The sequence below is a fragment of the Diabrotica virgifera genome, chromosome 1 (assembly GCF_917563875.1).
Source record: "Diabrotica virgifera virgifera chromosome 1, PGI_DIABVI_V3a".
NCBI lineage: Eukaryota > Metazoa > Arthropoda > Insecta > Coleoptera > Chrysomelidae > Diabrotica > Diabrotica virgifera.
In genome coordinates, this window is record NC_065443.1 from 295,876,081 (window position 1) to 295,898,634 (window position 22,554).

The 22,554-nt window shown below is 33.5% G+C and overlaps 1 protein-coding gene and 1 pseudogene across 1 annotated transcript; one reads left to right on the forward strand and one right to left on the reverse strand.

Moving 5' to 3' along the window:
• The first annotated feature begins 79 nt into the window (after positions 1-79).
• LOC114340354 (cAMP-dependent protein kinase type I regulatory subunit) lies at positions 80-17,057 on the forward strand. The gene is made up of 2 exons (XM_028291092.2): positions 80-685; positions 6,496-17,057. Exons 1-2 carry the CDS (start codon positions 232-234, stop codon positions 7,158-7,160), a joined length of 1,119 nt encoding a protein of 372 aa, XP_028146893.1. The 5' UTR covers positions 80-231; the 3' UTR covers positions 7,161-17,057.
• Positions 8,481-14,540, reverse strand: LOC114340351 (transcription termination factor 2-like; annotated as a pseudogene).
• Positions 17,058-22,554: the final 5,497 nt, after the last annotated feature.

The following is a 22,554-nucleotide window of genomic DNA, read 5'->3' on the forward strand; positions in this document are numbered from 1 at the left end:
ATAAATAAATCAATTTCAAATGCAATCGAAATGTTTCGTTGCGATCGATTATTTCCTTTGATGAAAATTTTGACATAAATAAATTGACATTGACAAACATAGCCACAGGCAAGTTGATCCTTATGTGAAAAAAGAAAACTTTTATATTTTAAGACGTCTAAATTTGACGTAAATACGCAAGTGATTTTAAAGTGCAGTTATTAAATCAGTACCTTATTGTAAAAATAAAATATGACCACAAATTTCGATGAAGAACAAGCACTGCGTGAATGTGAGGCCTATGTTCAGGCCCACAACATCCAGCAGGTTCTCAAGGATTGCATCGTTCAGTTATGTATCAACCGTCCGTCGAATCCCATTGCGTTTCTCCGCGAACATTTTCAAAAATTGGAACGGGAACAAGCTCTGGACGCTAAACAACAAGCCATGTCTCCCGAGGACACTGAAGACTTGTCTCCTCTACCAGCCCATGCTCAGCAGCCTGCCCGACGTCGTGGAGGAATATCAGCGGAGCCCGTGAGCGAGGAAGACGCCACCAGCTATGTCAAAAAGGTCGTTCCAAAAGACTACAAAACAATGGCTGCTCTCTCCAAAGCCATTGCCAAAAATGTCCTGTTCTCCCATTTGGATGAAAATGAAAGATCTGACATTTTTGATGCTATGTTTCCAGTAAACTGTCTTCCAGGTAATTTTTTCCTTCTTTTGTTTTATATAGGATCATGTATTTCAGCACAGGCTGTGAAAATATAGGTCAAGGTGTTATCATAAGTGTGATCTCAGCATTGACAAAGTGTGCATTTAATTTAATAAAAAAGCATATGTCAGTGAAATCAGGGCTTCCATTCTTTCCAAAATACATTTTTTATGTTAGATAAAGCATAAAATCACATATCATATGCAAACAATCCAATGATATCTCATTTATCATTTAATTATATCTTTAATAGCTGTAAAATTAAGTGAATATTGAGTTATTTTCTAAAACTATTTGCTTGCTCTTCATGGCAATTGCATATAAAAAAATAGTCAAAAAAGTAGTAAGAGAACTTTTTAAAACAATTAATATAAATATTATTAACATATTTTTTCTTTTCTTGAAGGATTTTTAATACCCTTTCATCCATTTGATTGCTTTCAATTTTCATTAATTTTCTTCTTTTTTTAATTGGTTTAACTGTGTTTGGATTTTGATTCTTCCTCTGCATTTTTGTCTTAATTTCTTTCTCTTCTTCTTGATTTTCTATATCAACTGATCTTTCTTGTAACTTGTTCAGTTAACTACAAACTTTGAGATGCCTGCAGTAGTTGCTATTCGCTGCGAGTTTCGCCGATAGCGCTCTCTCGCCATTTGAAACTTGTACGTTTCTGGTAAAATTGTTTGAGTTAAATGCACAAAATTGCCAGTATCAGCACTGGGGAAAACTATTTAATCCCCTCTACTCATCGGCTCATCATCTTTATTTCTCTAATGATCCCTGGAAACAAATCTGTACTTTTACCCATGCTTAAAAAATATTTCTGATTTTGAACAATTTTTTAAATAAAATAGTGTCATTAAATGTAGCAAAAATGACTAAATAACAAATATTACTTACCTGTTAAATATATTGGACACAAAAACCCAGTGAAAAACAATTGTAACCCAGGAGCAGTCGAGCTCACTACTGTCTAGTGATGTAACGAATGTAGTTTTTTGAACATTCACCTATGTAGTTACGTCCTAGTTACCTTTTTTTAATAAAAAAAGATGAGAAAGTGAATAGATTTTGATTTTTTTAATCTGTTATTTTCAAATTATTTTTTTTTCTGATATTCATATTTGCAAAACATTCGCACAAATTTTGCGAATGTGAGCGCGAATGCGAATATGCAAAAACATGCAAATATTCGCGAATGTGAATACGAATATTCGTTACATCACTACTACTGTCACGTAAGAAGTCGCACTTAGAGAAAAAATCTCACAGTACAAATTTAAATACGAATATAAAACAAATTGCTATTTTTTAATATTTTTAATTATTTGTTATGTTAAAAATATTTATTTCTCACAACTTTACAGCTAATAATTGGTTCTTACCAAAGCTATAAATTCCCCAAAAAGAAAATTCCACACATTACTACGATCCTCCTCGAGGCACTTACGAGTGGAAAGCAATGTTGCAAAATTTTTCATCAAGTTATCACGGAAAAGGATAAAATGCGAGATTTTTTCTAACGGCACAACTGCTCCCAGGTTAAAAACAAACTTAAAATAATTTGCAAATATGTTTAAGCCTCACTGCGATAACAGCAGAAGACAAACTGAGATGTAATAGCAATTGAATCGATTATTGTTGAAAACAGGAAGCGATATTTTGTACTTTTCGAGTTACAGTAAAAAACCCTTTCCTCTTTCTTTATCCACGTCATTTGGTGTTGAAAGAAAGCAAGCACTGATGATGAAAATATAATTTAATAACTCCCCTTACCCCAAGTAAAGTAAAGGCGCTACGCCACTGAAATTTTTTTTTCAATTTAATTATAGGTACATATATATAAACACAACATTTGCACTTTAAAAAAAATCGATCATTTTGTGACTGAAACTTCAAAATTAATGTGTACATTAAGGGGTTAAATTTGTCTGTCCATGGTAAGTTTTATGTCCCAGGTAATATATTTTTATGTTTCAACAATTTTTTTCATTAATATTCCCTCTATATAATGCCTATACAGTGTGTCAATTTGAAAAGTTGCCACCCCCTATAATTTGGTCCCTATAGAAAATCTAAAAATATGTAAAAACACGTCAAATTTATTTGTGAGGGGGACATTTTGTAGATCAGTTTTCAACTAAATTACATCAACTCTATAGTGGGGGCGGACACAACCCCCAAAATCTTTAATGGAAAGGGGGGTTGAGTGATACCTCATTTTGAAGGTCATTAAATTACCTGTTCAAAAATACCACCTGCTTTATATTTCTTTTCAGTACTTTTGGAAAAATCTTGGACTCAATACTCTAAAAAATTTTGGAGTTCGGAACTCTATACTTAATATCTTTACGGTTTTACTTGATTTTTCCAAAAATACTTCATAAAAATACTCTAAATACTTCAACACCCCAAAAAAATTGAATTTGGAGTTCACTACTCCAAAAAAAATTTTGGAGTTCTGAACTCGATATTTAATTATTGAAATTAATTTTAAAATTACTGAAAAGAAATATAATGTATGTGGTATTTTTGAAAAGGTAATCGAACGACCTTTAAAATGTGGTATCACTCAACCCCCCTTTCCATTAAAGATTTTGGGGGTTGTGTCCGCCCCCGCTAGAGTGTTAGTGTAATTTAGTTGAAAACTGGTCTATAAAATGTCCCCCTCACAAATAAATTTGACATGTTTTTGTATATTTTTAGATTTTCTATAGGGACCAAATTATAGGGGTGGCAACTTTTTAAATTGACACCCTATATATATTCCGCCTATATTCCTCACTGTAAATCTGCCATTGACAATATATAATATAAATTAAAAAATTCGACTAATTAAAGGATTACACAGGCCAACAAAAAAAAATTTTTATAAAACTTTTCTTACACTTATGAAATCCTATGTATTTTTTGGTGCTAAAAAATAATCTGAAATCAGATTTTACGTATCACCCATAGTTTTCCCACAATATGACACTGGTTTATTATACATTATAATAATTTGAAAAAGACAGAATACCGAAATACATTAAAATGATACATTATTAGAATAAAACTTTTTATCTAATTCTTATTTTGTAATAGTATAGGTCTGTGCAAATCATTTCAGAAGTCAATGCTTTTGTATTTTCTTTCTCTTTTTTATTTAAAACTTCTAATGTAGCTTTTTCTCCTATGCGAGGCACTCTGTTGTTCCCGATGAAGTGACCAACAGTAATCATCTTTCACATTGGTGTTCCAACGTCCCTGGTATCGTTTCTCCATCACCTTGATATCCTAGTGGAATCGGTTGCCTTGTTCTTCACTAACATCACCCAGATTTTCAGGGAAAAAGGCAAGATGGTTATGGAAAAGGGGGATTTTAACGATCATTTGACATCCCAAATCTTAAATCTTATTTAATATTAGGGTCGTAGTTAGGGTCTTTCACATTACCTAAAAACTTGGTTACAACCTGTTTGAATTCAATACAGCTTCTTTTTCCTTAGTAGTCGTCTTGGTTTCAAAGGTAATTATGCAATTTTAAATGTTAAATTGTGCAAGAGTGGTGGGTGATACTACAGCATTTTTAATGCACTTTTCGGACTCAGACTCAATCAATAATTATTTATTTAAACCATTATAATGTATTGATAACAAAAATGAGAAAATTATTTATTGCACAAAATAAAAATATTTTGTAGAAATAAATTCCATAAAATTTTATGGGTTTGGTATACACTCCCACTATTTCTAATAATTCTTCTTTTTTTAGTAAAAGATTAAGTTGATTTGTATGTTTTCTATTCCGAATGTGTCAAAGTGAATCTCGGCCGAGCGAATTCAGTATAACATGAAATCAATAAGATCTTGAGTTGGAGGTTGATTACATAAACATATAAATACTATATCAAAAATAATTTTTATCTTTATTGTGATTTAGGTATTCTTTGAAGATTTTAAGTAATATTAATTTTGTTAAAATGTTATTTGTTTGATAACCGTCCTTTAAAGAGCAATAACAGTCGTTATTGGGTTTACATAGGTCTTTCTGACGCGAATCTCTTTGTTTTTTATTGGCTACAATTTTGTTTTTAATTTTTTCTAAAAAATTGTTTTAAGGTATTCATGATAAACGGTTATAAAACGTGAATTTTTTCAATGAAAAATGCATAGTTTCAATCGCTAATAACTTGGAACGTATCAACTTTGCAAAAAAATTTTATAGAGCAAAATTTACTAAAATTGGTCAATCTATCGACTTCCATAGTTCTTTTGATTGAAAAAATTTTCATCCCCTAGGAGGGGGTTGTTTGCACCCCCAGAGCAAAAGCTCGCTTCGGCGTATGGTAGATTTTGGCAAACGTTACAAATACTACCTAAATCCAAATTTTCAAGGAAATCGACTTTGATTCTCAAAATTCCACAATAAAATGGCTGTTGATTGGACTAAATCGTATTCTAAAAATTCAATTGAATGCGATTTTTAGTCTCTACACCAGGGGTCGGCAACAAGTCGATCGCGATCGACCAGTCGATCTTAACCTTAGTTTGAGTCGCTCGTCGTGCGAATCGAATAAAATAAAAAATATAACATATATAAAGTAGATAGAGAGACCCTTGAATTATCCGAAATTATCCAAAAAATTGTTCAATCCGAAAATTATCCGATGGTCCACGAAATTATCCGAAAATCGGATAATTCAAATGATTTCCGAAGTAAAGTCATTCATTGTGAAACTTGAACTATGGGAAACAAATCTACTGAAAGGAAATTGCATTTTCCTTGTTAAAAGAAGTAATCGAAAAAGAAGTAGTAAACGTTCAACCTTACACAGGAGAGGGGCATATAGAAATGTTGACCAGACTGAGGCATGAATTCGATACCCGATGTAGTGACTTCAACAAAATTGAAGCGATTGCTCAGTTTGTATCTTATCCGTACATGCCCCTCGATGCAGAAAGCTTATCCCAAACCATCGAACAGCATTTCAGCGAAAGCAGACCAGAGACTGAATTAGAAATAGTCACACTGCAGAATGATTTGTGTTTGAAGAGCGTTGCCGGAAAAGAAAATTTTTGGTGTCTAGTGTCCAAACAGAAATACCCAAATCCTAGTCAATGTAGCTTTGAAAATTAGTGCCCTGTTTTGTTCCACCTACCTTTGTGAATCAACATTTTCAAACATGAAGTTCATTAAAAACAAATACAGAAGCCGTCTAACGGATGAACATTTGGACTCGTGTATTAGACTAGGAATAACAAACTACCAACCGGATGTTAAAAAACCATCAGACATGATGGACTGTCAATCCTCCCATTAAAACAAAATATGTGTGTATTTTTTTTCACCATGTTTAGTTTTTACTTCCTGTTCTCTTAAGTGTACGTCTATAATAAAGGTTTTTAAAACAAGGTAGATCTTCGGTGCTTGGGATTTTTTTAGTAGCTCTTTCCTGTAGTGTGGTTGCCGACCCCTGCTCTACACGTTCTTACAGTAAATTCTTACAATTACATCTTCCACCTTCGTCCTGCTTTACACATCATTATTTTATATAATCATGTTCTCTCGGAGAAACTCCTAACACAGCTCCTTCGATGGCCCTTTGTGTTGTTCCTAATCTATAAAACGTTTCTTGTAAATTTGAGAGAGAAATGGTTCAAATAAAAGTCGTATATCATAAAAATTTCTTTTTCTTGTAGTGCCTATCCGTTTCGGGATTCATCCACTAGTATTCGTTTTTCAATTACTTTTTTATGACCTCATATTTTTTAAATGTGTTAGTACAGTCAGAATGTTTAACAACAATTTTCTTTCCAGGTGAATCCATAATTCAACAAGGAGATGAAGGAGACAACTTTTACGTCATAGACCAAGGGGAAGTAGAAGTATACGTAAATAATGAATTAGTTACCACCATAAGCGAAGGAGGCAGCTTCGGAGAGCTCGCGCTTATATACGGCACCCCTAGGGCAGCTACCGTCAAAGCCAAAACGGACGTCAAACTGTGGGGAATCGACAGAGACTCCTACAGAAGGATCCTCATGGGCTCGACGATACGCAAGAGGAAAATGTACGAAGAGTTCCTTTCCAGGGTTTCTATATTAGAAAACCTGGATAAATGGGAACGCCTCACAGTCGCTGACGCGCTCGAACCCGTCAGTTTTGAGGACAACGAGACCATTGTCCGCCAAGGAGAGCCCGGTGATGATTTCTACATTATCGTAGAAGGCACTGCTGTAGTGAAACAGAACAGAATCGAGGGGGAAGAACCCACAGAGGTCGGTAGATTGGGACCAAGCGACTACTTTGGAGAGATTGCTCTTCTGCTGGACAGACCAAGAGCTGCTACCGTGGTCGCATGCTGCCCGCTTAAATGTGTCAAATTAGATAGAGCACGATTCGAGAGAGTGTTGGGACTTTGTGCGGATATATTGAAGAGGAATATCACTCAGTACAACAGTTTCGTGTCACTTTCCGTTTAATGGCAGCTGAGATCGAGGTATTTCTTGTTTAAGATTGTTTGGCGGGCTTAGAATGGCATGACTTAATTATATGTTGCGCACTATAGTCTAATTACATTCAATGTACACTAACGTTTTAATTAGTGTATCATGAATATAAGTTGTCTATAAACCTGACCTTACTAGTCGCCATATGTGCAAAAAAACATTGTCTTTCTTTATATCTGGATCATGTATGAACCATGCATTTTTTATTAACAATTGGTTCTTACACATTGATTTAAATTAAATTATATATTTTTTTACCTGCAGTCCCTGCTCATATTATTAGACTCACTTAGCAAATTCTAATTTTCTTTGTTTCTTAATCAACTAGTATTATAACTATGATAGCTATATATAAGAGGATTATATAAATGATTATATTAATCTTTTTTTATATTTACTGAACAAAAATATTGAGATTACAAAAGAATTTTACGTCTTTTTAAATTCCATCTCCCGAGAAGGTTGGCTATCTTCATCTTTGTCAACAGTCTGGTCAGCACAACAGAGTTACAGGTGTACCATTGTCTCAAATTGTTTAGTCAGGATATGAGTCGTCGAACTATGCTTCTTCTGCCTAATTAATATCTTTGCCTGTATAATTATCTGCAGTAACGCATATCTCTCACCTCTCGTTACGTGACCCATACACTTACTGCAATTTTCTTATTTTAATTGTGTGTAATATCTTTTTCCTAAATTATTTTCCTTAAGAGGAAATAGTAGCGATCAACAGGTAGCAAAAACGCGTTCCAAGATTGCGGCTGTAATTTTGAATATTTTTTCGAGATATTTGGCACACGTATTCGTAATATAATAAAGAATGGCGGTACAGAGCCCAATTTGAAAAATATATTAATATGTGGAAATTACTCTGAGATTAAATACAATACTAAAAAAACGAACCTGTACCGCCATTAAGAAGAACAAAAAAATACACTTTCTTCAAATAAACTTTTTTATCCGATGCCGATTGTGTCATTTTGGAACTACTAAAATTTTTTATTTCATTAGTAGTTCCAAAATGACACAAAATCTAGGCATCGGATAAAGAAGTTTATTTGAAGAAAGTGTATTTTTTTGTTCTTTTTAATGGCGGTACAGGCTCGTTTATTTAATATTGTATTTAATTACAGAGTAATTTCCACATATTAATATATTTTTCAAATTGGGCTCTGTACCGCTATTCTTTATTATATTACGAATACTTGTGCCAAATATCTCGAAAAAATATTCAAAATTACAGCCGCAATCTTGGAACGCGTTTTCGCTACCTGTTGATCGCTACTGTTTCCTCTTAATTATTTCTAAAACGTCGTTGTTCATAACCTTATCGATCCAACTTATTTTTAAAATTCCTCTATAAGCCCACATCTCAAACGCTTCTATTAATTTATTTATATCCTTTTTAGGGTCGATTTCTCATACCTGCGTTAATCTATGGTTCAGTTGACCGAGGTTCACCGGTGAACTTCGGTTTTGTTTGGAATACATTTCTCATTGTTAGTGCATGTTCTACAGCTTTCGAGAAATGCCAATAGATGGCAAAAGGTAAAATACTATCGCCATTTTGTACGACCTTTTTTATGCTGTTTTTGAATAAAGTTAAATTTAAGTATTTATAGTCAAATCTGTTCTGAAATCTTTGAACGGCCGAATTCCAGCGTTCAGGTTGAACGTAGTTTAAACTGCCATCGGTTGAACGTGAGTTGAGAAAGACGATTTTGACTTTAAACTAACGTTCACTAAAAGTTCAGGTTAAACTGGTTTGAACTCGATATGAGAAATTGGCCCTTAGCGTCCAAACCTCCATTCCATATAATAACACAGAAAATACAAACACCGCAGTATCCGTACTTTGAGTTGCAGATTCAAATCATTGCTGCAAAGTACTTTTCTTGCGTTATTATATTTTACTACAATACTAATATTTTGAGATGTTCTCTCTGTCAACTGAACCTTGTTTGTTATTACTTCTCCCGACAATTTCCTTTTTAGACACTCCCAGGCATTTTCGATGGTGTTCATGTCTGATAAATTGCTGGGCCATGGTAACGGAGGAATTCCTTGCCCTATCAAATGCATAAGCATTTGATATGGTAAGAAATTAAGACCATTACCGTGATTGGAACCAGCCATGTCTTCTTCCAATTTACTCGTTATATCTCCATGAGTGACTCTTCCGTGTTTTAGAGCCAAATTCGTTGCCCTCTGGGGGTGGCTCTAAGCTTTCTACCAAACCGACCCTTCTGAACCGACATAACAGGACATTTCTCTTGTAAGTTTTTGACTCAACCTTCAAACTGACGATTGAGATACACCACATTTTCTTGTAATATTGTTATGATTAGAACTTAACCAAATTCAAAATTAACGTTACTATAGAATAATGTCAAAACTAGTGAAAATTTTACAAAAGTTGAACACCAATCGCTAATTTAAGTAAAATCCTGGAGTTACTGCATCTATTGCAGGTCTGTTTGTTGTCTATTGCCATCTGTCAGGTTTGGACAATTCAATAAAAAAATTCCACCATTTTAAAATTATTTATGTAGCATGGGTTATTCACTAATAGTAATTGTTATTTAACCTACTCAGTAGCTCTGTATTACTTTAAATATGCTTGTAAGGCGCTTGAAAGTTAAAAAAGTTGAAATTTCTAGGGCAGGTCTAATAATTTGAACAGGGACTGTAAGTTTGTTATTCTATGAAAGGGCGTATGGATGTATTGTTCTTAATGTAGCAATACGAATTATGTGTAGAATCACTCTTTTCTATTTTACAGCTACAGAATAAAGACGCAATACCTTTTTCAAGTAGAAAGATAAGTTTTGAGTATGTTAGAAGCCACTCAAGTCGTTTTTTCTTTGTCTACTGGACGTGAAAAATATAGTGGTTAATTTTGATTTTACATATTTGATATACTATGAATGCTGTTACTTTTTCTGGGATCGACGCTCTTACTTATTAATTATGAATTCTTATCTTGTTTAATTATGTTTAGATTTAAATCAATCTGTATATTTCACAGTTCCGACTCACTAATCCGGATCATATCCGATTCGCCCATCTCTAAAGAATACATTCCTATAGTACTATGGCCAGGTTAAGCGCGTGCGGACCAGAATGTTGAACATAAATCAGCAACGAAAACTATTTTTATCAAAATTTGTTTGTCAGTTGAGATTAATGGATAAAATATCTAGTAGAATCAAAATATAGGATCATTAACATTAATATGACTTAATATAGAGCCAACTGCTCAAAGACACAGTATTTAACCCTAATGTTTAATTTTAAATCCAAATAAGAAGCTGTTTTTCTTCTAGATTTGAATTTTAAAAAAATACGAGGTCCTAAAATAAAGATGTGTGCGGAAAAGTGGTCAGGAGTATACTAATAACATAATCGTCACAATTTTTACTGTAAAGGTACGTACAGACTAAAGCATTTTCTTACGAACGAGCCGAGCGCGCACAAACAATTAAATGCTCGGGTTATTTCAGTGTTCGTCCGACCATGGTAGCATCAAATCTGGAGTACGCCCGTACCCACTGAGCATCAACGAACAAATGCTCGCTTTTGATCTTTCAACGGTTACCGATACGGTTTCATCTAGTGCTAGTGAATGTGGTGATTTTTAAATCACGCCGTGATCAGTGGCCGTGATTTTTAGATAACGGTGCTTTTAAGCAGTGACTGCGATCGCCGATCTTTTATGTACACTAATAAGTAGTCACAATAACTGTAAACTAAAGTCGATCGCAATACATGTGCAATAACATAAAATACCTACATCGTATTTCACAAAATTTCCTAAAATTCACTGTTGGTAAATCCCCGTGTCAATGTAAATCTCCCCCGAGAATATCGTAATATTTATTATAAGTATTTACTACAGGGTTCTTTAAAATTCACGGTTCATAATAATCAGTACGTCACGTTCGCCGTGAATATCATAATATTTATTCTATAAATAAACTCGTTTTGAGAGACAGTGAATACGAAGTTGATATCTGAGATCTGGTCACCGTTATTGAAGTTACTAAGGAACGGTCGTTACCAGTGATTTTTAATTCACCGTGAATAAATCACCATTAGTGAAATCACGTACCATCACCAGCAACGGTTCCGTGTATTTACTGTGACGACACTCCTTCTAAAATGTACGATTCGGAAGAATTTTGCTCGCAAACACGTACTGACAAGAGCAGTTTGTTACAGTACGCACTGCTCGTCAGTTCGTTAGGAGAAAAATGCTCAAGTCAATACGCACTTTACGAAATTTTCACGTACTTGGTGAAGCCAAAATCAGAGTCTTTATATTCCTGCTGGCAGGTTAACCATTCTGATTTTGACTTCATACAAAACTGGATTTCGGTTGTTATATTATGTTTTGTTGTAATATAAGTTGTTGATAAAAAATATACTATACAAGGTCTAGAGAGATTCTTTCGTTACATTTTGTTGAATGTTGTGGTATGTTAATAAAATACATACTTTGAAGAAAAACAAGAGCTGACGTACCTACCTATTCATCATCAATGTGTCGAGGCTGAAGGATCAAATATCACCTTCTTCTTGCAGTGCTCAATCCTCATTGGACGTTGACCAAGCACTCAAGCCCACATAACCATCACGGCTTCCCTAAATAATACCAACGAAGTTTTTCGATCGAGTGTCTCAAGTTCCTAAGTCACGAAATACGTCGTCTACCTGGTCCACTTTGCCGTGTGTAAAAAGTTGAAGTATGACAATTTTCTTTGTTTTACTTTGTTCTTTGGATAGCGTCACGTTTTGAAAGCTGTTACTTTCTTACTGCTGGCCTCTGACAACGTCCAAACTTCCACGAGAGACAAAAAGGTGGTAACACAGAGTACCTGAACATTCGCAATCTAGTATGTGTATTAAGCGTATGAATTAACCCTTGAAGTCCTGAAATTCTTTATAAAAATACCCTTAATTAATATTCCATCTTCCATATCCTCTAAAGCTTCCAAAGCTTCTCTAAAGAGTAAATTTTGAATAACATCGGTGACAAAACACATCCTTCAAGAGCTCCTCGTAGTATATATATTAATATTAACTGGACTATCAGGAACCGACTGAACACGGCAGGATGCATCAGTTCCATGATATGGAGCTAATCTTATGACAGGTAGTTCTTTCAGGATAACAGACTCGGTAAAACACAAGTTAAAAGTAAAATAAATGTATTCTTGTTATTCATGTAGAAAGTAAAATTAAAATGATAAAATAAAACAATATCCCGTCTTCGCCCCGCCCGCGAAAGAAGCCCCCTTGGCGGACGTCTGCAAAAGAAAAAGAAAATTGTATTTACTAAAATCAGAAGAAAATGCCATTAATCTAATACAAGAAGCAATTACGCACAGACTCATACCTCATTACACTTCAATCCAGTGTAAACACACATATTCTCACAATCAAAATAACAATAACTATACAGATACCCATACAACAACTCCAGATATGGCAGCAACCGTTCACTGCATAGTTACACGGATTTTATTTAATTACGAGCGATGCATCTCTTCTCTACTGAGTTCCTTCGCCCAGATTGGTTTACCAGTTCAGTACACTAGTTAGCCAGGGAGCCTAGACCTTAACGCCGCCAGACTGACTGTTCTTCCTCGGCTCTCTTCTTAAACGCCATTTCGGCGGTCCCTCACCTGGCATTCATCGTTAGTGGAGGGAGTCTAGTGGGAGTGCGTTGGAGTTGATGCGCGCTCGGTACCTTTCCAGTGATCCGCTGAGAGGAACATCCCATCGTTACAATATCTCGATATGAACTACTTTGGGTTTACTTCTAGCTCAAAACTGGATGAGGTAGATTAGATCGTTTATTTTCTGCAGGACGGTATTCGGGCCCTGCCAGTTTCGTTGAAGTTTCGAACAATGTCCTTTTGCTATTTTATACCCCTATTGTGTTATCTCTTTCGAAAGTCACTTTGAAGCTTCAAACTTTTTCGAGCAAACTCGTAGAGTTTTTCCAATTTTTCTTTCTAATTTTAATGTACACCAGGGATGAATGTTTAATAACTTTTAAATTCAATTATAACTAAAAGACTAATTTTTTTTCAATTATAACTGTTTCTTGTTTTGCAAATACTGGATCTGAAGGAGGTAGTACTTTGTTTACGACCTGTTTTAGCATAGTGGCTTCTTTGCTAAGACCTTCAACTGCTTCGGATATACGAAGCTGTTCCGTATCGTCTATGGCTAATTTGTTAAGTTGGTCCAGAAGAACTAGAGCGCCTTCTCTATCAAGTGCATTCTCTTCATTGTCGGCTAACTCTAGATCTTCCTCAAGCATTTGAGTTATAAAAGACGGATGATCACAAATTTGTCTCAACCGAAGCAGTAATTCAAAATCTCGTGTTGTGAAATCTTCAAGTTTATTTAGTTTTAATCACATCTGTCTCATTAAAAAGTATTCTTTGTTAGCTCCATTTGGATCTTCTAAATTGTCCAATTGGTAATCACTTGCTTCTTGATTATTTTCTGCTCTTTGTTGTAGAATTAGGTTAATAAGGTACAAGAAAATATAAGGATTTTGTAGTACACATCTCTCTCATTCTACCTACTGATATAAGTTCCAATTTTCTTTCGAGAATAGTATTTAAAAGACCTTTTTTAATTAATTCCGGCTTGGTTATTAATGTAAGATACGAGTTAACCGGGTGAGACCGTTTTTTTCCTTCTGTCCTTCCTCTTATCTCCAACGCATTTCTTCCAAATAGATAAGTAATCCAAAGGTGTACAACTTAAAAACTTTAATAGACAAACCATATTCAATTCTTTATTGTGAACTGTTGTTCCTGTTAAAGTCCACCTGGATTTTGCAGACAATCTGCAAGCAGCATCAGGCGTCTTAGTTTTGTGAGTTCTGATTAAGTGTGTTTCATCGATGATAGTACGTCTCCATTTTACTTGGAAGACCGTACCTTTTTTCGCATTCGTTTTTGACGATATTGTAAGATGTAACCACCATATGTCGTGTTTAGCTAATTTTTCGTCTTTATTTTACCGTTCAGGGCCATGGTAAATAACACAAGAAACTAGTCCTCTTGTTGTTCTTCTTTTCACTTCCTTGTAGCATTTGTTTAAGAGACTAACAGAACATACAATTAAGGTGCCCCCATTACATTTTTTAACTGCTCCCCCCATCTTCTTCATTTTTTTATCGTTGTGTTTTTCAGTCTAGTTGCATTATAACATTAGCGAAATCATTGAAAGGGTTTTTCCCAGTCCCATTTCGTCAGCTAGTATGCCTCCTGATGGCTTTTGGTTCTCTCGCCACGCTAGTCAAGAAAGTGTACTACGTTGCTGGGACATAAGTTCTTCTTAAGGTGCCGAGACCGCTTGTCGATCGTTGGCTCTCGTGTTGCTCAGCATATTAACAATCATTGTCTTATTTACAGCCGCACGAAATAGTCCAGTGCTATTTTTCCCAAACCATTGGCATTGACGCAGTGTATGACCAAAGTATTCCAATTTACGCCTTTTAACCGTGTTCACTACTTAACAACTTTTATTCAAACGTTGCAAAACCCTTTCGTCTGTGATTCTTTCTACCCAACTGTGGTAACAAGATACAGCCTTGTAAAACTCCACGCTTGATTTTTACTTCTTCAAAGCACTGATTCCCAACCCTAACACATGCAGCCTGGCTCCAATACAAATTTGCGATGATTCTAATGTCCTTATCGCCCAGACCAGAAGTCGTCAGAATATGTAGCATTTTTTCATGGCGAACTTTATCAAAAGCCTTGTCAAAATCAATCTTGCACATGAAAACGTCACGATTTACATCTTTGGATTAAAACGGTTGCAAATAGTGTATCACGCTTTACAAGGCCACAGCGAAAACCGAATTGAGAGAAAAATTTTCAAAACATGACTTATTAGGCTGATGGTGCGATGAAATATCTACTTAAGGACATATAGTGCAGTCACCAATGGTGGATATGAGCTATTACCTCCGATTTCGTTGAACCCCCATCGATTTTCATGAAAATTGGTGAGTGGTTAGAGGATACATCAGGGAACAAAAGTGACACGGTGCCAACTTCGCTGTTGCGAAATTTTAAAACTCACAAAACTACGATAGATAATTATGAATCTTTCGTGGTGCACTATGTCAATTGCCTTTTCAAAATCCAAGAAGCAAGCAAAAACGTTACTGTTCACATCCTTAGCTCTTTGAATCGGTACCTGTATTAGTCTTAGATTACTGTGGATCAGTACCTAATATTCACCTTGTATGAGAATGTTCTCTGATGTATTCTTTTTTTTTTGTAAGTAACTGAACAGAATCAATCCAATGCACATGTTTCTTTTATTTTTTTGTTTGGCCTATAGATAATTTAATGCAATGATTCTGTTTTGGTCCTTATTGGACCTAAATTACATCGAAGATAGAGAAACTATGCAATCTATAAACACAGAATATTGGTTTTTGTTTGAAACAATTCATTTGATATGTATCATTATATAAAAAATCATTATGTGTGATAGAAAAAAAATTATTGTGATTTTTACCACCATTTTAAAATTCCATATTCAAATTGGCGAGTATGAGATTCATTTGTAACGAATAATGTAATGCATAGATTGATAATGTAATAATGCTATATTTAATGCTGATATCCGTGTATGGTTGGAACAGTCTAAATATCGTTGCACGTCATTTTCTACGTCAGAGATCTGTTGACATTGTTGCCAAATTACAAGAGAATTCCTGAATTAATTTTAAATCAAGTAGTATATCATGACATAATCATTGCAGAAGTGGATTATACAACGAAACAAATTAATATTCACTGTAAATAAATAAAAACATTAGAAATAGAAAACAAGAATTAAGTTATAATCTTACGTTAAAGTAAATAATAAAAACAAATCTGAAGTGTCAACACCGCAACTGTCAAATAAGTGTAACCAATTTATGCAAAAAGTCACCTTCGTTCGATCGCAGTTAAAGTGTGATCCGGACAACTGTGCTTCATAAAAACGTTTTATTTTATAATCCATACAAATTAAATGAAACAAGTTATGGTATATTTCTTTAAGTTTACATTAATAGAAATCTTCTAATATTATTTCTACGCTTATGTAATAAAATATGTCGAGTGGCTGTAATTCCAGTGTACTAAACGAATCTAAAAAGGAACAAACCTACGACTTAATTATTTTGTGTTGGTATCGTGTGACGTCACTTGCTATGACGCGGATGACATGCAACGGAATTTATAATGTACAAACCATACCATTTATGAAAAATTAAGGATTTTTAGTTAGCAAATATCATGAATAATTATAGGTCTATGAGTAGTTTTATTAAATGATAACTGCAAAGAAAATGGTGCAAAATTTCTATTGATATTTTTTAGATAAACAATAAGTTGTACTAACACATACATATATCTAATAAAGTTGTTACAAATGTAAATGTTCAAATAATAATACATTCTGTCTCATCGAAATTTTGAGTGGTATTACCCATTCCAAGCCCACCAAGCAGTCTGCCAAGACTGGCTTGAGCCCAAAATTGAACATCTGTTTGTCGAATAAGATGATTGAAGCTTTTATTAACTTATTGCCTTGCTTTGATGAGAAAGTACCATCAGCAATCTGAAATATATATACATATATATTTTTCTACGAGTCGCCGTCTTTTATCTGCTCTGTCGATGTTGATGGTACTTTCTGGAAGGCTTTTAACTGCTAAAGGAAATGTTTAATAAAATATTGTATATACTTAACAATATCTTCCAATATAGAAGTAACTGTTAATCCTGATTTTTGTCTATATGCATTTTGTTTTTAATTAGATAAATATTTATAAACGAATTTAACAATGTTGTTTTATTGAATCTACCTCCACAAAAATATCTTCACGATTTAGAAACATCTGGAACCATACACGGCTAATCTATTTAATAGTTATACTGATCTATTTAGTTAGATTTTAATTGTAAAATGCATCGAGTATAACATACCACTGGTTCTTGCGTTTGTTGATTAGGAGAAGGCCTTTGGTTCTGCAGAGTTTGGAACAGTACTGGACGCTCTAAAGCAAAGCCGAATAGACTACAGGTACGAGTCACTAATCAAAAACATCTATGAGAACGCTACATCAAATATACGAAGACACAGAAAAATTCAGGTTGGGTCGAGGAGTAAGACAAGGAGGCAATATTTCACCAAAATTGTTCACGACAGCTCCAGAGTCAATATTTAAGAACACTCAATGGCAAGATATGGGCAGAACACTAAGGTAAAAAAAGAAACAATATCTATAACATCAAAGTGAAAAGATAAAAGGAGAACATAGACACAATCAAAGTAAAACATTATACAGAGAAGTAAGACAACATAAGAGAGGCTCTTATTCAGGGTGTCACCACTAACGCGACGGAAGATTACAGGGAAATGGTAAAAGATTTGAAAAAAATTTAAATTGTATACTTTGTATGTTGATAAAAGCTACATTTTAAAATATACAGGATGTCCCAATAAATGGCGGCGTATCAAAGTTATATTTTTTCTTATGGAACAGCCTGTATTTCATTGCATTTTTTAATTGTCCGCAAAAAAGAAGGTATAGTTTCATAAAGCTTCCCTATACCTATGTACAGAGTGTTCTGAGTTATGTTGACTTTTCTTAAAATATACAGTTTTAAAAGAAGGCTTATTCTCAAGTTATTTACGAAATTATAAAAACATTACTTTTACATCTAAATAGTTGGATATTGGTTGAATGTATTCCATGATTAATTATTACACATTTGTCTACAGGGTGTTCAAAATTTACAGTTTTATTAGTGGAGTATTCAATGTGTCATATGATGCTTATTTTAAATGGAACACCATGTATATTAATTAATAATTATACTAAAGAGATTTACCTCTTTCGAATGGTATATGGATGTCCTATACCTAGGTGTCATAGTCTTTGCGTAGTTTACAATTATTTAAATTCTTAATCTGTAAATCGATTTTAAAACAAAAGATGAAGTTAATTAATGTCATTGTATGATATTGTTATTTTATGACAATACGGTCTGGTAACTATCTTATAATTAATGCATTCCATCCTTGATTATTACACATTTATTTACAGGGTGTTCAAAATTTACAGTTTCATTATTGGATTATTCAATGTAGCATAATATGATGGTTATTTTATTAGAACACCATGTATATTAATCAAGGATTATACTAAACACAGCTTGTTCCTCTTTCGAATGGTATATGTTCTATAACTAGGAGTCATAGTTTTTGCGTAATTTACAATTTTCTTAAACGGTACATCGATATTAAAAATATTTATGTCACTCTCGATTTTTAAACCCATCATCTTGGCATAGTTGTTATAGAGTGTAATTGTAAATAAATATGTAGATATATTTTTATTTGCTGATTTGTAAAATAAATTTTTTCGTTATTAAGTAATAATATTAAGAAAATAACTAAATACAAAATGAACCACAACTTACTATAAGTAAAAAATTATCGGTTATGTAATACATGTTCAAAATGTTTATACAACGACCGATTTTAAATGATTTGTTTACATTATTTAACATAGCTGGTGTTATAGATGCAAAAGCGTTCGAAATTCTTAATTTCATAATAATAATAATAATATCTTATGGCATTTTTGCCGGGGAGATCCTTTCGGATTGTTCCGGCACCATTTACATCTTTAACCCTGTTTCAAGTAACTAGTGTCGATGTACACTAGCCCAGGGGGACCGACAGCTTAACGTGCACTCCGAGGCACGGTGAGACGGCTCGTATCATTTTTTAGAAATGAAAAATTGGATGTCTTTGGCAGGGCTCGAACCCACGTGCACTGGCGTATGAGACCAGCGATTATGCTGTGTCGCTACGGCCGCTCTTAATTTCATAAAAATATCATCTGAAGTAGTAGGGTAGGAAGTGGAGCATTTACAATATTTTTAATATAACCCCATTTAAAAAAATTCATCTTGGTCAATCCTGGTGACCTGGGTGGCCAAATATATGGACCGAATCTATCTATCCATTTACTTCTAAATTTTATGTTGAGGTTGTTCTTAACACCACGTCAAAAATAAGCAGGAGCTCCGTCCAATTGGAGCCAAATGTTTGTTTGCACGCTAAGTGGAAAGTTTTAAGAAGGATCCAAAAAAATTATTTTAAGAAATTTAAGAAAGCTGCTCTATTCAGATTTTCGTCAAAAAAATATGGATCGATAACGTACTCTCTCAGAATACTGCCTAAAACATTAACACTTCATCGGTGTTGGTGAGCAACAGTAAAATGTTTGTTTATTGTATCGTAATAAAATGAACTATGTCTATTAACTAGACGATTATTATGAAAAGTAGGTAGATTCGTATGTACACAATACATTCTTTAAAAAAATCAGAATCTTCTCCAAATTCTTAAGTCTATAAACGAAAAGTTAAACGTTCCTGTTCTGTCTAATGCTGGTGTAGTTGAGTTTTATACGGATGATAGTGGTTTTTCTTATGTATTCTACATACAGCTGTTTGACTGATTTCCAATTGACTCGAAATTTTTCACGTACTAGTATATGGGTTTTCCGTACAGAAAGCAGGACATCAAAGTTCGTTGACGTCATTAAAAATAAATGGTTTAAAAAAAAAATTTTAAAACCATTTATTTTTTTTACGTTTTTAAAAAAAAACGTAATTTTTTGGGTGTCTTCTATCAGGATACCTTTAAGCGTAAACTTTAGAAGCTAAGATACAATTTTAAAAATATTTCCCAATGAAAAGTAGCATGTCTACTCTTTCATAGATATCGTGATTATTCATTTTTAGGAACAATTAAATTTGAATGTAATTGGCTCTGCCAAAGCCATTTTTAAGTAAAAAAAATTTGAATATCATACACCGATGTTTATAGTTTTGATAATTACCAGACCGTACTGTCATAAACTGACAATGTCATACAATGACATTAATTAACTACATCTTTTGTTTTAAAATCGATTTACAGATTAAGAATTTAAATAATTGTAAATTACGCAAAAACTATGACACCTAGGTATAGGACATCCATATACCATTCGAAAGAGGTAAATTTGTTTAGTATAATTATTTATTAATATACATGGTGTTCCATTTAAAATAAGCATCATATGACACATTGAATACTCCACTAATGAAACTGTAAATTTTGAACACCCCGTAGACAAATGTGTAATAATTAATCATGGAATACATTCAACGAATATCCAACTATTTAGATGTAAAAGTAATGTTTTTATAATTTCGTAAATAACTTGAGAATAAGCCTTTTAAGAAAAGTCAACCTAACTCAGAACACTCTGTACATAGGTATAGGGAAGCCTTATAAAACTATACTTTATTTTTTGCGGACAATTAAAAAATTCAATAAAATACAGGGTGTTCCATAAGAAAAAATATAACTTTGATACGCCATTTATTGGGACACCCTGTATATTTCAAAATAATTTTAAAATGTAGCTTTTATCAACTTACAAACTATTCAATTTAATTTTTTTTCAAATCGTTTACCATTTCGCTGTAATCTTCCGTCGCGTTAGTGGTGACTCACCCTGTATAAAGACACCCAATTTCGTGAGAGATAAAAATTATGAAATACTCATCACCGAAAATAAAGTAATCGTAAGTGGGCTGATTATTTTGAATAACTGAACGTTCAGAATGTCACTGATGGAAACAACGCAAAAAATAAGTATCAAACGAGTTAAAATTATGTCAATATTTATGAGTTGCGTTCCTGCGACGACTTTATTGGAGGATAGTTTATTCGATTACATGAAATCAAGTGTAACTTAGGAATATCCATCATAAAAATCATAGCATGTGATTTGTCTTTAATTAAAAAGAAAACCATATGCAATGGTGACAGTAAAATTCTCCTGGTAGTGATCCCTTAGTAAATCATAAGAAAAAAACTTGATGATACTGTCGCAACATGGTAAGTATTTGGTCTTACATTTAATTTACTCTCAAAATTAATACCAAACTCTGATTTAATATGTACCTATGTTATATTAAATCATACATGATGTGTTCTCGATGTGTTGTTGACTTACTGATAGTAGTATTTTCTTTCTATTGATTTCCTCCTTTAATATGGTTAATTTTTGCTGGAATAACTTAAGGATATACTTATTTTGTATCAATAATCCCGATATACGCCAGTCACAAACCTTATGCTTAATTGTTTTGCTTTTTGCGCCCATATTTTTGCCTATTCCTCGCTCTTACAAAAAAATAATAGAAGTTATTTTTACAACAAACATTAAATTTTCAATTTTGAGGTAGTCAAATATGTGAAATTGAAAAACGAAACTTTTACCTTCTATATTTTTTTGGATGAGAAATATCTCCCAAATTCTGGGCGCAAAAAGAAAATATTTCCGTTTTTTTCAGATTTTATTAAATAAATTTTTAAGTACAATGTTTGCAACTGGCGCATACCGTGATAATTGATACTAGGTACAGCTGCGGCCATTGAATGGTTTAGGTACACCTTTACATAATTATCTAGTAGCCGATTTTTTGAATTTTTACAGATTGACTTTTAAGGGACAATATGTATTTACTCCATTATTTTTAATCTCCTCATGGTAGAGGAGCCCAAGCGGGGATTTTTGCAGTTACTCGAGCGCATCAGATTATAATACAGGGAGAAACCTTGTACCCTGTAAATGTTCCCCTAAAATATTTTGGATCTTAATACAGGGGCATTCGTTAAGGGGGACAAGAAAAAAAATTTCTATCCTTAAAAATCCTTGAAATCGTCAGATTAAGATTGGGTACGTTAAGTACATGCAGAACAGGGTATATTTAAAAAATCTGACGGTTTGAGCGGGGCGTAAGGAAATGGGTGAGTCACAAATTTTCACAAGAAAAAAGCAAATATTTCGAAAAATACGTTTTCAATATTTTTCAAAAATCTATCTAATGATACTAAACACGACCCTCTACGGAGGGGGGTGGGAGAGAAATTTAAAATTTTAAATAGGAACACCAACATATTTCGCGAAATGAACATCAGATCGAAAAACTGCAAAATACACGTATTCAATATTTTTGAAAAATTGATTGAATGATACCAAACACGACTCCCCAAGGACGGGGTGGAGGGTAACTTTAAAATCTTAAATAGGAGCCCCAATTTTTATTGCAGATTTGGATTCCTTACGTAAAAATAAAAAACTTTTATTTGAAACATTTTTCCAATTATTTGTTATATGACGCTATAATAAAAAAAAAACGATTATTTTTGAAAATGGAAAACTAAATTAAAAAATGAAAAGTCCCCTCTTAAATGGAAA

Bases quoted from the DNA above. Each gene is read 5' to 3' on its own strand.
- LOC114340354 (XM_028291092.2), top strand. From the start codon at position 232: ATGACCACAAATTTCGATGAAGAACAAGCACTGCGTGAATGTGAGGCC. The intron at 686-6,495 runs GTAATTTTTTCC...TTTTCTTTCCAG, and splicing joins TCCAGTAAACTGTCTTCCAG to GTGAATCCATAATTCAACAA.